At 48.7% G+C, this 15442-nt stretch overlaps 2 protein-coding genes across 8 annotated transcripts in view; one reads left to right on the top strand and one right to left on the bottom strand.

Moving 5' to 3' along the window:
• polg2 (polymerase (DNA directed), gamma 2, accessory subunit) overlaps positions 1–15442 on the top strand; it is a 217192-nt gene that overhangs the window by 79049 nt on the left and 122701 nt on the right. The window lies entirely within an intron of this gene.
• The window catches only part of LOC140395656 (platelet endothelial cell adhesion molecule-like), a 128785-nt gene that overhangs the window by 4612 nt on the left and 108731 nt on the right, over positions 1–15442 (bottom strand). For 3 of the 4 annotated variants that reach the window (XM_072483684.1, XM_072483687.1, XM_072483688.1), the window contains 2 exons: positions 7345–7419; positions 2706–2734 (listed from right to left, as the gene is read on the bottom strand). In XM_072483684.1, coding sequence (XP_072339785.1) covers positions 2706–2734; positions 7345–7419 — 104 coding nt within the window. The remainder of the gene's footprint in view (positions 1–2705; positions 2735–7344; positions 7420–15442) is intronic. The other variant, XM_072483686.1, reaches the window with a different exon arrangement.

The following is a 15442-nucleotide window of genomic DNA, read 5'->3' as shown; positions in this document are numbered from 1 at the left end:
TACCTCTGAAGTGGATAGCATTCCTAAACCTTTTGAAAGCAGTAGCATGTTGCAAGTTAGAGAATTGATCACTGAGTTCCAGAAGACAGGAGCTTAATCGCTGAATAAATGGGTCAATCGTAGAGTGAAAAATTGAGGGACAGGATGAAACACAGTTTTGCAAGAGCACAAGGAACATGTTGAAAAATAAGGCACAAGGAGATTCCTAAGGTAGGGCACAGTAAGGCCCAGGATGGATTACACCCCATTAAGGTTAACATGCAGGTTCAGTCGGCAGTTAGGAAGGCAAATGCAATGTTAGCATTCATGTAGAGAGGGCTAGAATACAAGACCAGGGATGCACTTCTGAGGCTGTATAAGGCTCTGGTCAGACCCCATATGGAGTATTGTGAGCAGTTTTGGGCCCCGTATCTAAGCAAGGATGTGCTGGCCTTGGCAAGGGTCCAGAGGAGGTTCACAAGAATGATCCCTGGAATGACGAGCTTGTCGTATGAGAAACGGTTGAGGACTCTGGGTCTGTACTCGTTGGAGTTTAAAAGGATGAGGGGAGATCTTATTGAAACTGCGTTTCAAGGATACTGCGTGGCCTGGATAAAGTGGACGTGGAGAGGATGTTTCCACTTGTAGGAAAAACTAGAAGCAGAGGACACAATCTCAGACTACAGGGACGACCCTTTAAAACAGAGATGAGGAGGAATTTCTTCAGCCAGAGGGTGGTGAATCTGTAGAACTCTTTGCCGCAGGAAGGCTGTGGAGGTCAAATCACTGAGTGTCTTTAATGCAGAGATAGATAGGTTTTTGATCAATAATGGGATCAGAAGCAGAAGGCAGGAGAATGGGGATGAGAAAAATATCAGCCATGATTGAATGGCAGAGCAGATTCGATGGGCCGAATTTTGCTCCTATGTCTTATGGTCTTATGGATTTGAAAATTGAAGGAGGACTGAGCAGAGAGATGCTCTATGGCAGAGAAAACAGCATTATCTCGATAAAGCAAGAAAGGTAGCTGAGCTTAGGGTATGTAATATGATTTTTCACTTCCTGATATAAGCCCCTAATTGCAGCCTGAGAGATTAACTGAGTCAAGTCCAGAAGCATACATTTTCCAGTCTGAGCCAAAAAAGGTGACTTCAGATTTGCCAACAATTCTTGGAGATTTTGGTTTGGCTGAGCTTTGATTTCATAATAAGTAAATTGAAAAGTATAGTAACAAATTTTTGATTATTAATATTAATAATAATAACAACATTCTCCCTGTGGCTGCGTGGATTTCGCCCCCACAACCCAAAGATGTGCAGGGTAGGTGGATTGGCCACGCTATATTGCTCCTTAATTGGGAAAAAATGAATTGGGTACACTAAATTTATATATTTTTAAAAAATAATAATAATCTTTATTGTCGCAAGTAGGCTTACATTAACACTGCAATGAAGTTACTGTGAAAAGTCCCGAGTCGCCACATTCTGTGTACGTCTGTTCGGGTACACAGAGTGAGAATTCGGAATGTCCAAATTACCTAATAGCACGTCTTTCAGGACTTGTGGGAGGAAACCTGAGCACTCGGCCGGAGGAAACCCCCGCAGACACGGGGAGAACGTGCAGACTCCGCACAGACAGTGACCCAAGCCGGGAATCAAACCTGGGACCCTGGTGCTGTGAAGCCATAGTGCATACCACTATGCTACCGTGCTGTCCACGGTTTGATGGGGAAAGCAGAGAGATAGAGCTCTGCGTCTTGTGGAAGGGATAGGATGAATATTTGGGGTACAAATAAGTTGAGTTGAACATAGGGCGGATTCTCGGTGTCGTCCATGGTGGGACCAGTTGGGAGTGAGACTGGAGAATTTGGCGTTCCTTCCAAAGCTCCATTCACTGTCAGAAGCACCGGAACATCCCAGCCGTGAACAAGGACAGAGGATTTCGACCAAGATCTAGTTAAAATCATTAAAAGCATTTATTTTAGAGTCATAGAATCCCTACAGCGCAGAAGGAGGCCATTCAGCCCATCGAGTGTGCACCAACCCTCCAAATGAACACCCCTACCTAGGCTCAATTTCTCACCCTATCTTTATAACCCCATTACCCCACCTAACCTTTGGACACTAAGGGGCAATTTAGCATGGCCAATCCACCTAACCTGCACATCTTTAGACTGAGGGAGGACCCGGTAGAAATCCACACAGTGCGAAAAAGTGCAAACTCCCCACAGACAGTCACCCAAGGTTGGAGTAAAACCAAGGTGCCTGGTGCAGTGAGGCAGCAGTGTTAACCACTATTGCTTTGTAAGAAAATCCAGCAATCTACTTACACACAGTAAAGTCAAATAATGATCTCAAATACATCTTCAAATTAAACTGAAATTAGAACAAGCGCTCCAGTTCAAAATGGTGCACGGCAATTTATAGTTGATGTCTGGAAATTCTTCACACAAAAAAAGAGAGCAACATGTGGAATGCACTTTTGATAAAGTGGTGGAAGCAAATCCCTGGTATAATTTAAGAAACAGCTGGATTCAGGGTTGTGTTATTTGGTTCCTTCTGGATGAATCAACTAAAATGCTACAAAATTATCCATATCTTTCTGATTTTATAAGCTTGGAAAATGCGATTGTCTAGCTGTGTGAATTTCAAGTAGTTTGAAATGTGTTGAATACTCCTACCATAACATTACATGCAGCAATTTATCAGGGATAAAGGTTTACTTACAGAACAGGAATCACTGTCAATGTTGGCAGCTGCAAAAATAAAATTGAATTAATATAATTAAGAGCAAGTTAATTATAACTTACACCAATTAAATGTTAAACATCTATTCATCAATCCCCTTCTGGACACTTTTCTTTCAACCTTGGAATTTTTCTGGTCGCCTTTCTCTCAGTTTTTCTCTCTCATGACATTGCCCTGTTAGAGTATCTGTCCACTGTGGTTACTTTTTTAGTCTGTCCGGCTGCCTCTTGGTTTAGGAGGAAGGAATCATCGAATCCCTACAGTGCAGAAAGAGGCTATTCGGCGCATTGATTTCCCCCCACCCTCTGAAAGAGCACCCTACCTAGGCTCATTCCCCCCACACTATCCCTGTAACCCCCAAACCTTTGGACTGTAGGAGGAAACCCACTCAGACACTGGGAGAACGTGCAAAATCCACACATTCACCCTAGGCTGGAATTGAACCCGGGCCGTGGCACTGCAAGGCATTGCAGCAGTGCTAACCATTGTGCCACCGTTAGCAATCAGAACTTGCAACCAGAGTAAATAGGCAGTGTACCAAACATAAGGCTGAAAAAGTAGCATGAAAGTGAACTTTTCTCTGCAGAAAGGGAAGCATGGCCAGCAGCACAGGACAGTCTTATCAAGGCCAATCATTCCAAAATGTTTAAGAGCCGCAGTTGCTGTAAAGCTGAATTAGGTATTTGTTAACATCTCTAATTCTGTGTGCAAGTTTACTTCAATATGTGCATGCTTGCAATCTTACAATGCCTTATCACTTCCTCAGGATGTCCTGCGCACTACATACATGAAATGACTCTTTATTTTGAAGCGTGGGCTTTGCGGTACTTTGTAGTTTACTCTTTTTACTTTTTGTCAATAAAGATAATCCATTAAGCATCAAGAAAGTGTACAGTTTTAAGTAGGCTTTTTCAGTGTCAGGGCCACTAGACTAGAGCACAGAGGCTGGAAAAGTCAGTTGAAAAGCCGCAGGATCCATAACTGGGAAATTAGCTGATCTGGCTGTCCTGATGTTGAGTGAACCCAAGGGTCTGCTTTAAATTTGAACTTCCACTCTGCTTGTGTTTCCATAACTTCGAGGTAGGCCAATGCTGTGGCTGGGAGCTAGGGACAATTATCTAAACTGTAAGGGAGAACGTTGGGAGGTCCACTGTAAAGGCCTTGATGGGATTTATTTACTTGACAGAAGGGGAGCTGTCAGAGTGATGACTGGAGCTTGGCTGATTTAGGAAAACAGGTAAGAGTTAAGTTGGCATTGATGTCAGACTATGATTTAAAACATAAAAACAGAGAATAAAGGAGCATGTGTAGACCAGACAGCCCACTCAGCCTCCTCTGCAATTCAAGATGATTATGGCTGATCTTGGGTTTCAGTTCATTTTCCCGCCCACTCCCTATCTCCCTTAATTGCCTGGAGACCAAAAATCTGTCAATGCCAACCTTAAATATATTCATGATGTGGAGATACCGGCGTTGGACTGGGGTGAGCACAGTAAGAAGTCTTACAACACCAGGTTAAAGGGACTGGTTTAGCACAGGGCTAAAGAGCTGGCTTTTAAAGCAGACCAAGGCAGGCCAGCAGCGCGGGTCCAATTCCCGTACCAGCCTCCCCGAACAGGCGCCGGAATGTGGCGACTAGGGGCTTTTCACAGTAACTTCATTTGAAGCCTACTTGTGACAATAAGCGATTTTCATTTCATTTTCTTTTCATTTCATTCATTTCATAAAGTCCAACAGGTTTGTTTCAAACACTAGCTTTCGGAGCACTCCTTCCTCAGGTGAATGAAGAGGTAAGTTCCAGAAACATATATATAGACAAATTCAAAGATACAAGATAATGCTTAGAATGCGAGCATTTGCAGTTAATTAAGTGTTTACATATCCAGAGATAGGGGTAACCCCAGGTTAAAGAGATGTGAATTGCCTCAAGCCAGGACAGTTAGGATTTTGCAAACCCAGGCCAGATGGTGGGGGGTGAATGTAATGTGACATGAATCCCAGGTCCGGTTGAGGCCGCACTCATGTGTGCGGACACTTGGCTATAAGTTTCTGCTTGGCGATTCTGCGTTGTCGCGCGTCCTGAAGGCCACCTTGGACAACGCTTACCCGGAGATCAGAGGCTGAATGCCCTTGACTGCTGAAGTGTTCCCCGACTGGAAGGGAACATTCCTGCCTTGTGATTGTCACGCGATGTCCGTTCATTCGCTGTCGCAGCGTCTGCATGGTCTTGCCAATGTACCACGCTTCGGGACATCCTTTCCTGTAGCGTATGAGGTAGACAACGTTGGTCGAGTCGCACTAGTATGTACCGCGTACCTGGTGGGTGGTGTTCTCACATGTAACGGTGGTATCCATGTAGATGATCTGGCACGTCTTGCAGAGATTGCCATGGCAGGGTTGTGTGGTGTCGTGGTCGCGGTTCTGAAGGCAGGGTAGTTTGCTGCAAACAATGGTTTGTTTGAGGTTGCGCGGTTGTTTGAAGGCAAGTAGTGGGGTGTGGGGATGACCTTGGCAAGATGTTCATCTTCATCGATGACATGTTGAAGGCTGCGAAGATATATTCAATGATGGAGCACTCACAATCCTCTAGAGTTGAGAATTCCAGAGATTCACAACCCTTTTGGTGAAAGCATTTCTCCTCCACTCGGTCCTAAATGATAGGCCCCCATATCCCGAGACTGTGGACCCTGTGTTTTAGATTCCTCGACCAATCGGAACAACCTCTCTGCGTCCAACCTATCAAGTCACTTTCAGAATTTTATAGGTTTCAATAAGATCACCTCTCATTCTTGTTAGATGTGATTTCTTGATGTTTCAGGGACATTTCAGGTTGTTTGTAAAAAGTTGGTAAAATATAGAACATAGAACATACAGTGCTGAAGGAGGCCATTCAGCCCATCGAGTGCACCAACCCAATTAAGCTCTCACTTCCACCCTATCCCCGTAACCCAATAACCCATCCTAACCTTTTTGGTCACTAAGGGCAATTTATCATGGCCAATCCACCTAACTTGCATGTCTTTGGACTGTGGGAGAAAACCGGAGCACCCGGGGGAACCCAAGCAGACACGGGGAGAACGTGCAGACTCTGCACAGACAGTGACCCAGCGGGGAATTGAACCTGTGACCCTGGTGCTGTGAAGCCACAATGCTATCCACTTGTGCTACCCTGCTGCCCTATATGGGATGATCAGAATTTTTATTTTTGCCCTTGGTGAGACAACCAGATGAGCAAGAATGTGAAGTCTCAAGTACTTTATAGGACCTGGATTAAAATGAGTCCGTGAGGCTGCCACCTGCTTTGGAAGAGAGTGCCTGACGTCAAGCCCCACTTGAAAGTTGTGGTAAGTTTTGTTTTGCATTTCTGTCCCATTGTGCTGAAAAGTAGGGCACTATTGAGGTAAAACTGGCTCCCTTACTCTTTAGATACCATTTACCATGCATTTCTCAATGTGCTAGTTGACATCAACAATTTTGAATGATTTGACTCAACTGTATTGGGCTCATTGTTTTAAGCACCGATTGATTGATCATCAAAGTTGTAGCTTTGATGGAATAGATTCAATATATCTACCCAGGTGTACCACTCTACCATACATTTAAAACCGAAATAGGAAACAATTTAAACTATTTGATAGTTTTGTAGTACTTTAGTAATTGTAATGCATGTAAACATTTCAGTTAACATGAATAGGAAATCAAGCACAAAGGGACTTGGGAGACCTTGTTCAAGATTCTCTTACGGTTAACGTGCAGGTTCAGTCGGCAGTTAGGAAGCAAATGCAATGTTAGCATTCATGTCGAGAGGGCTAGAATACAAGAGCAGGATATACTTCTGACGCTGTATACGGTTCTGGTCAGACCCCATTTGGAGTATTGTGAGCAGTTTTGGGCCTGTATCTAAGGATGTACTGGCCTTGGCAAGGGCCCAGAGAAGGTTCACAAGAATGATCCCTGGAATGAAGAGCTTGTCATATGAGGGACGGTTGAGGACTCTGGGTCTGTACTCGTTGGAGTTTAAAAGGATGAGGGGGGATCTTATTGAAACTGCGTTTCAAGGATACTGCGAGGCCTGGATAGAGTGGACGTGGAGAGGATGTTTCCACTTGTAGGAAAAACTAGAAGCAGAGGACACAATCTCAGACTACAGGGACGACCCTTTAAAACAGATGAGGAGGAATTTCTTCAGCCAGAGGGTGGTGAATCTGTGGAACTCTTTGCCGCAGGAAGGCTGTGGAGGTCAAATCACTGAGTGTCTTTAATGCAGAGATAGATAGGTTTTTGATCAATAATGGGATCAGAAGCAGAAGGCAGGAGAATGGGGATGAGAAAAATATCAGAGATGGTTGAATGGCGGAGCAGACTTGATGGGCCAAGTGGCCTAATTCTACTCCGATGTCTTATGGTCTAATAGTTAGATATACATTGATATAACTCCTACTTCACATAAAAATAATATTCAAACAAACAGGTTTTTAGATTTTACAGTAAAATTCACCGAGGTAAACCGAGTACTCTCACCTCAATACAGCAGAAAACTGCAGCGATTGGGAAATAGCAAAACTTCTTCAAGGTTCACAATTTACTTACTGAGTAAAATTTTAAAATGGCATTTTACCTTTTCTTTTTGACGATACATTGGTGTAGTCCCTATCACAATCACTTTCAGAATCGCTTCCTGTAAATATATAACCTAGAATAAGAAGTGTTGAAAGAAATTTCAGGCCTGTTCTTAATATTGGGCGGAATTTTCCCAAAACATTTCTAAGTGTACTCTCCGGTTGGAATCGAGGGCTGGAATTCTCCAGTCATTTACGCTGGCGGGATTCTCTGGTCCCACCAGCAGCGCATTCCCGCCAAGGGTTCTCGACTGCTTCAGATGGTTTAAATGGGAATTCCCATTGACAGCATCGGGCCAAGAGTATCATGCCGCCAGCGAAAGGTGCGCTGCCTCACGCCACTGCGAAACATGCGATTGAGAGGCCAGAGAATCTCGCCTGAAGTACAAACCCTGCCGGGTGGTTGGGTTTACCATCACAGGTCTCTCTTGCAAGCAGATCTTGCACTCCTTATGATTCGGGATTTCTTTTGACTCCCAAAATCTGGTCCTATGCTAGCATGATGAGGAGGTGTAAAAAATGGAAGCATTGAACTCTATGAAATGGATACAATAATCTCAGAGATACGTCACACATTTCTTCACTATTCCCCTAACAGGTTATATTATTTGCACTTTAGTGAAAAGAGAGCACATATGAGACATAAAGATGGTTTACAGTTAAGTGAATGTACAGAGAAATAATTATAGTAACAGTAACACTCATCTCACCTTAATCTAGTTTTGGTAAACTGCCAAATTGTATAGGAAATAGCAAACATGCCACCCAGTTCCCTTTAGCATCCCTTTCTCTGAAACTGACAGGCCCAATCTGTTCATTTCCTTACTATAAGATCATAAGAAATAGGAGCAGGAGGAGGTCATTTGGCCCATCAGGTTTGCCCTATTATTCAATACAATTAGGGCTGATTTGATTATGGCCTTAACTCCACTTTCCCACCTGTTTCCCATGGCCCTTAACTTGTAAATCAAAAATCAGTCTAACACAGCCTTGAATACATTTAATGACCCAGCCGTCACTGCTGTCTGTGGACGAGAATTGCAAATACTAACGGTCATCTAAGAGAAGAAATTTCTCCCCCTCTCTTGATTAAATGAGATATTCCTTCGGCTGGATTCTCTGTACCTGAGACTAGGTGTTGACACTGGGGCAGGATTCTTGGACTTCCACGACCTAAGCTGGCGCCGCACCTGGACTGATTAGACTGGTTAAGAGTTTACACCGGTGCCATATGGAACACAATCGATTCCAATAAAAAGTGGCGCTGGATTCGTGATTGACACTCAGGAGGGGCTGACGAGCTGCAGCCGCATGTGCGCACCACTCCCCACACACACTGTCTCAGACAAAAAGATGGCAGAAAAATGTGCAGTACCACGCTTCACCGACGCCGAGCTCAAGACCCTCCTGGACGCAGTAGAGGAGAGGCAGGCCACCCTGCACCCCAGACCGAGAAGGAGGTTGCCAGTCACTGACGTTAGCTGTGCCTGGGTGCAGGTGGCAGAGGTAGTGAGTGCCACGAGCAACATCGTCCAGACCGGCCTGCAGTGCAGGAAGAAACTGCACGACCTGCTCAGGGTGGCCAGGGTGTGTAGGCAGCTCTGTGCCCCTGGCACCAACCCCCGTCCCACACACCCGTAATCCTCCCCCCTTACCCCACCAGGAGGGCGGCCAATCCCCCTTCCTGCACCACATGCCGGCACCCATACTGTCTGCCATGGCTGAGTGCCCTGGACAGTGAGGCCACCAGCTGCTTCTCCACCCCCCCCCCCCCCCCCCAAAATGTGTCGGAGTGTCTTAACACTGCCATTTTTTGTTTCTCCTCCTCCCCTTTCAGGGAGGTAGAGAAAACTGGAGTGGACCTGTGATCCCTCATCGTGGCTGAGCAACAGGCCTTGGGCGAGGTCCGTGGGCCAGAGGAAAGGGAAGTCGCCTGGGTGGAGGTCGGCGTCTAATCATGCGTCTTTTCCTGTGTCTTGTAGGACCTGCTGCTGATGGGGAAGGTCCTTCTGCTGACCCCCGCCCCCAACCAGTGCCACAACCCGACCCGACCCCCCCCCCCCCCCCCCCCCGGTGTGCCGACCAGTGACGAGGACAGCAGCACGGGCAGGAGCCACGTTATACCCATGACCCAAGGCACCCTGGAGCTCGAGTTCGGGGATGACACTGATTTCCCGCCACAGCTACCGTGGGCAGGGGTCCGACATTGTCAAAGGATGCAGAACACCACTCATCGCAAAGCGGGTTGTCATCATCCTCCATTCCATGGACCAGTTCCCGCTGTTACTGCCAACACAGGGCCCACACTCCCGTAGTTCAGCAGGTATGTATCACGGAGGGGGTTGCGGGTGGATGACATTAGCCCTGGCGCACATGTCCTGTCCATAATCACTCTCCCCCGTAATCTCCTCGTCAGAGGAGGCCTGGGGTTCATCCTGCTCCTCCAGCATGTCGCCCCTCTGCTGCCACGATGCGGGCAACCCTCTCAGCGCCATACTGGAGGGCCCCTCCAGAGTGGTCCAGGCACCTGAACCGCATCTTCAGGATGCCAAAGCACCATTCGATTAGGCCCCTGGTCGCTGCAAGGGCGTCATTGTCAGCTGGGGTTTCCAGAGGGGTGGCCTGGTGGGCTCCCAGATGACCAGAGGCTGTGCATTCACAGGACACAGTGAGCACTCAGCAGTGTAAGCAACCAAGAGACTGTAAGTAGCACCAAAGGGGTGAATTTAAATCCACATACTGCAGTAATGGTGGTCTGAGCCAGGCTGTCCCAAGTCCACAGACTTGGCACCAAGTCATTCCCGGCTACTGCTCCGGCCTCGGCAACCAACCCTCAGCAAGCCCAAGAATATTTGAGCGTTTTTTTTAGCCTCCTGCTTCCCCTCAGCAGCCATGGTGCCCAGTCTCCACTTTTAAATACTTGCACCAATTCATGCCTGCGAGACTTCTCCTCAGAGGGGCGGAGCATCGTGGAGGGGTGACGCATGAAGTGTCGAAGCCACAAATGATACTTAAATCCATGCAAGTGATCGTTTTTCATGGACCCATACGCGTGGGGTACTAACTTTGATAACCCCACCAGCGAGAGACTGGTGTCAGAATCGGCGCTGGGTGCAAAATGGATCCTTGTGCGATTCTCTGCCCAGTCGGTGGGATTATCAAAGTTTGTACCCCACGCCTTTGGGTCCATGAAAAGCGATCACTTGCAAAACAGAGAACGTCGCAAAACAGGGATGTCGCAAAGCAGAGAATTCAGCCCTAAATTTCTATTTGGCTTGGATTATTGAATGATAATACTTTAAAGTTGTAGGGAACAGCAATATTTTAGGCAAAGATTAGGTCATATGTTGGCACAGTACGATGGTACTAAAATAGATGGTGTGTTAATTTTTCTGGCTATTTGTGGACCATTGCTTGCAAAACAGTGGCCGTAATGCTTCCTAAATTACACATTGTCAACATCTCTAAAGTGGGTATTAGCTGTATGTTAATTTGGGTTATTCTGAGGATGTTTTTTAAATGCATTTTAAGGGACGTGGACATCGCTGGCTAAGCCAGCATTTATTGCCCATCCCTAGTTGCCCTTGCGAAGGTGGTGGTGAGCAGCCTTCTTGAACCACTGCAGTCCCTGAGGTATAGGTACATCCACAGTGCTGTAAGAGAGGGAGTTCCAGGATTTTGACCCAGGGACACTGAATGAACGGTGATATATCCATTGCACGGTAGCGCAGTGATTAGCACTGTTGCCTCACAGCACCAGGCTCGATTCCCGGTTTGGGTCACTGTCTGTGTCTACACGTTCTTCCCGTGTCTGCATGCGTTTCCTCTGGGTGCTCTGGTTTCCTCCCACAAGTCCCAAAAGACGTGCTGTTAGGTAATTTGGGCATTCTGAATTCTCCCTCCGTGTACCCGAACAGGCGCCGGAGTGTGGCGACAACTTCATTGCAGTGTTAGCCTACTTGTGACAATAAAGATTATTATTATTATTATATTTCCAAGTCAGGATGGTGAGTGACTTGGAGAGGAACCTCCAGGTGGTGGGATTCACGGATATCTGCTGCTCTTGTTCTTCTATATGATAGTGGTTGTGAGTTTAGAAGGTGCTGCCTAAGGAACCTTGGCGAGTTGCTGCAGTCCATCTTGGATCTGGTACACACGGCTGCCACTGTTCATCGGTGGCGGAAGATTGCATGTTTGTGGAAGGGGTAACAATCAAGAGGGCTGGATGGTGTCGAGCTACTTGAGTGTTGTTGGAGCTGCACTCATCAAGGCAAGTGGAGAGTATTCCATTACACTTCTGATCAGTGCCTTGTAGATGGTGGTCAGGCTTTGGCGGGGTCAGGAGGTGTATTACTCGCCGTAGGATTCCTAGTCTCTGACCTACTCTGGTAGCCACAGTATTAATGTGGCTAGTCCAATCAATTTCTGATCAATGGCAACCCCACAATGTAGATTTGAGGAGGATTCAGCAATGGTAATGCCATTGAATGTCAAAGGGCGATGGTTAAATCCTCTCTTGTAGGAGCTGGTCATTGCCTGGCACTTGTGTAGTGCAAATGTAACTTGCCCTTTGTCAGCCCAAGCCTGGATATTGTCCAGGTATTGCTGCTTTTGGACATGGGCTGCTTCATTATCTGAGGAGTCGTGAATGGTGCTGAACATTGTGCAGTCCTGCGAACATCCCCACTCCTGACCTTATGATTGAAGGGAGGTCATTGATGAAGCAGCTGAAGATGATTGGTCCTAGGACACAACCCTGAGGAACTCCTGCAGTGATGTCCAGGAGCTGAGATGATTGACCTCCAACCACCACAACCATTTTTCTTTGTGTCAGGTACGACTCCAACCAACGGAGAGATTCCCTCCTGATTCCCATTGACTCCAGTTTAGCGAGGGCTCCTTGATGCCATAATTGGTCAAATGCTGCCTTGATGTCAAGGGCAGTCACTCGCGACTTCCGGTTGCGGCGATGACCAGCTAAGCCGCACGTTTCGGCGGCTCCAGCTCGAACGTACCTTTGGGCTCTTATAAGAGCCCCAACGGGGAATTTTTACGGGACGAAACCCGGTGTGGGGTGAGACAACAGGGAGTCCCCCCCCCCCCCCCCTCCCCCCCCCCCCCCCAGCGAAAAAGAAAAATATCGGCGGCGGCGGCCAGATCGCGAAGAATCCTCGAGGACAGGGGCAGAAGGAAAAAAGGAACAAGATGGCGGCGGAGGGAGCCCAGGCGACATGGGGACCGGACCAAGACGAATTTTTAAGACGGTGTGTGGAGCTGCTTAAAAAGGAGGTGCTGGCCCCAATGCTACAAGCAATTGAGGGGCTTAAGGAGACACAAAAGACCCAGGAGATGGAGCTCCGTGTGGTGGAGCAGAAGGTGACGGACAACGAGGACGAGATCCTGGGCCTGGCGGTCAAAATGCAGACGCACGAGGAGCTCCACAAAAAGTGCATTGAAAGGATTGAAGTCCTAGAAAACAGATCACGGAGAAAGAACCTCCGGATCCTGGGTCTCCCCGAGGGAATGGAGGGAGCGGACGGCGGGGCTTACGTGAGCACGATGCTACGCTCGCTAATGGGAGCTGAGGCCCCCTCGGGCCCCTTGGAAGTGGAAGTGGAAGGGGCCCATCGGGTCCCTGCGAGGAGACCAAAGGCGGGAGAACCACCTAGGGCGATGATCGTGCGATTTCACCGCTTCAATGACAGAGAGGTGGTTCTGAGAGGGGCCAAAAAGGTACGAAGTAGTAGATGGGAGAATGCGGTGGTACGAGTGTACCAGGATTGGAGTGCGGCGGTGGCGAGAAGAAGGGCGAGTTTTAATCGAGTCAAGGAGGTGCTACACAAGAAGAAGGTGAAGTTCGGGATGTTGCAGCCGGCGCAACTGTGGGTCACGCACCAGGAGAGGCATCACTACTTCGAAACGGCGGAAGAAGCATGGATCTTGATTAAAAACGAGAAACTGGATCAGAACTGAGGGACTGATGTTGGAGGGGAAACGACAATGCTGATGTATATAGAGATGTAAATTGGGGAGGGGGCGCCGGTGGGGGGGAAGAAGAGACATAGGCGGGGGATGGGGAATGGGAGTGGGGCGGCAGAGGGAGCTGCGCCACAAGGGGCGGGACGGCTCTAGAGAACACGGGGTTTATTTTTCTTGTTCCCGCGCCAGAAAGATGATGGCGGGAAGATAGGCGCAAGGTGGATGGGGGTTCCCCACACGGGGGGGGGGGGGGGGGGGGGGGGTCAAGGAGAGAGCGGGAGAAGCCGGGGTCAGTTGAAGTCAGCTGGCTTTCGGAAGCAATATAGGGGGAGTAACCATGCTAGATGGGGATCTAGCGGCGGGGGGGGGGGTGGATAACTGGGTTGCTGCTGCAGCGACCGAAAAGGAACTGGTAAAAGAAAAGGTGGTCGGGGTGGGAATGCACCGCCTGGGGAACGGGTGGGTGCGCGGAACCGGGACGTGGGACTGGCCCAGAGAGGGTGATGGCTAGTCGACAGGGGAGGGGGGCAGGCAGCCCCCCAGTTCGGCTGATCACGTGGAACGTGAGAGGCCTAAATGGGCCGATTAAGAGGGCCCGAGTGTTCGCGCACTTGAAAGGACTGAGGGCAGACGTGGCCATGCTTCAGGAGACGCACCTGAAGATGGCGGACCAAGTTAGGTTAAGGAAAGGATGGGTGGGACAGGTGTTCCACTCAGGGCTGGATGCAAAGAATAGAGGGGTGGCCATACTGGTGGGGAAACGGGTGTCATTCGAGGCTAGGAACATTGTAGCAGACAGCGGAGGCAGATATGTGATGGTGAGTGGCAGACTGCAGGGAATGGAGGTCGCGCTGGTTAATGTATATGCCCCGGATTGGGATGATGCGGGATTTATGAAGCGGATGCTGGGACGTATCCCGGACCTGGAGGTAGGAAACCTGATAATGGGGGGGGGACTTCAACACCGTGCTGGACCCAGGGTTAGATAGATCTAGATCTAGGACTGGAAGAAGGCCGGCAGCAGCCAAGGTGCTTAGGGGGTTTATGGACCAAATGGGGGGAGTGGATCCGTGGCGATTTGTTAGGCCGATGGCCAAAGAGTTCTCCTTCTTCTCCCATGTCCACAAGGTGTACTCCCGGATAGATTTCTTTGTTTTGGGAAGGTCACTGATTTCGAGGGTGGAAGGAACTGAGTACTCAGCTATAGCTGTTTCAGATCATGCCCCACACTGGGTGGACCTGGAATTAGGAGAGGAGAGGGAGCAGCGTCCACTCTGGCGACTGGATGTGGGATTATTGGCGGATGAGGGAGTCTGCGGAAGGTTGCGGGGATGTATCGAAAGGTACCTGGAGGCCAATGACGACAGGGAGGTCCGAGTGGGAGTAGTATGGGAAGCACTAAAGGTGGTGGTCAGAGGAGAACTGATCTCCATCAGGGCCCACAAGGGGAAAACAGAGGTCAAGGAAAGGGAAAGACTACTGGGGGAGATTTTGAGGGTAGATAAAAAATATGCGGAGGCCCCGGATGAAGGACTATACAGGGAGAGGTGACGACTCCAGACGGAGTTCGACCTGTTGACCACAGGGAGGGCAGAGGCACAGTGGAGGAAGGCACGGGATGAGATATGAATATGGGGAAAAGGCGAGTCGCCTGTTGGCCCACCAGCTGCGAAAGAGGCCAGAGGCGAGGGAGATAGGGGGAATTAGGGATGAAATGGGAGCCACAGTGCGGAGAGCAGCGAAGATAAACGAGGTGTTTAAGACCTTTTACGAGAGACGATATAGGTCCCAACCCCCGGAGGGAAAAGAGGGGATGCAGCAGTTTTTGGACCAATTAAGGTTCCCGAGGGTGGAGGAGCAGGAGGTGGAAGGCCTGGGGGCGTCAATTGGGGTGGACGAGGTTACCAAAGGGCTGAGGAACATGCAGGCAGGGAAGGCCCCGGGACCAGATGGGTTCCCAGTGGAATTCTATAGAAAATATGTGGACTTGTTGGCCCCGCTGCTGGTAAGGACCTTTAACGAGGCCAGAGAAGGGGGGACCCTACCCCCGACAATGTCGGAGGCGACGATATCGCTAATCTTGAAGCGAGGTAAAGATCCGCTGCAGTGCGGGTCCTA

This window comes from Scyliorhinus torazame, chromosome 18, assembly GCF_047496885.1.
Source record: "Scyliorhinus torazame isolate Kashiwa2021f chromosome 18, sScyTor2.1, whole genome shotgun sequence".
Lineage (NCBI taxonomy): Eukaryota > Metazoa > Chordata > Chondrichthyes > Carcharhiniformes > Scyliorhinidae > Scyliorhinus > Scyliorhinus torazame.
Note: the sequence above shows the minus strand (reverse complement) of the source record. Positions and strands in the feature narration are given on the sequence as shown.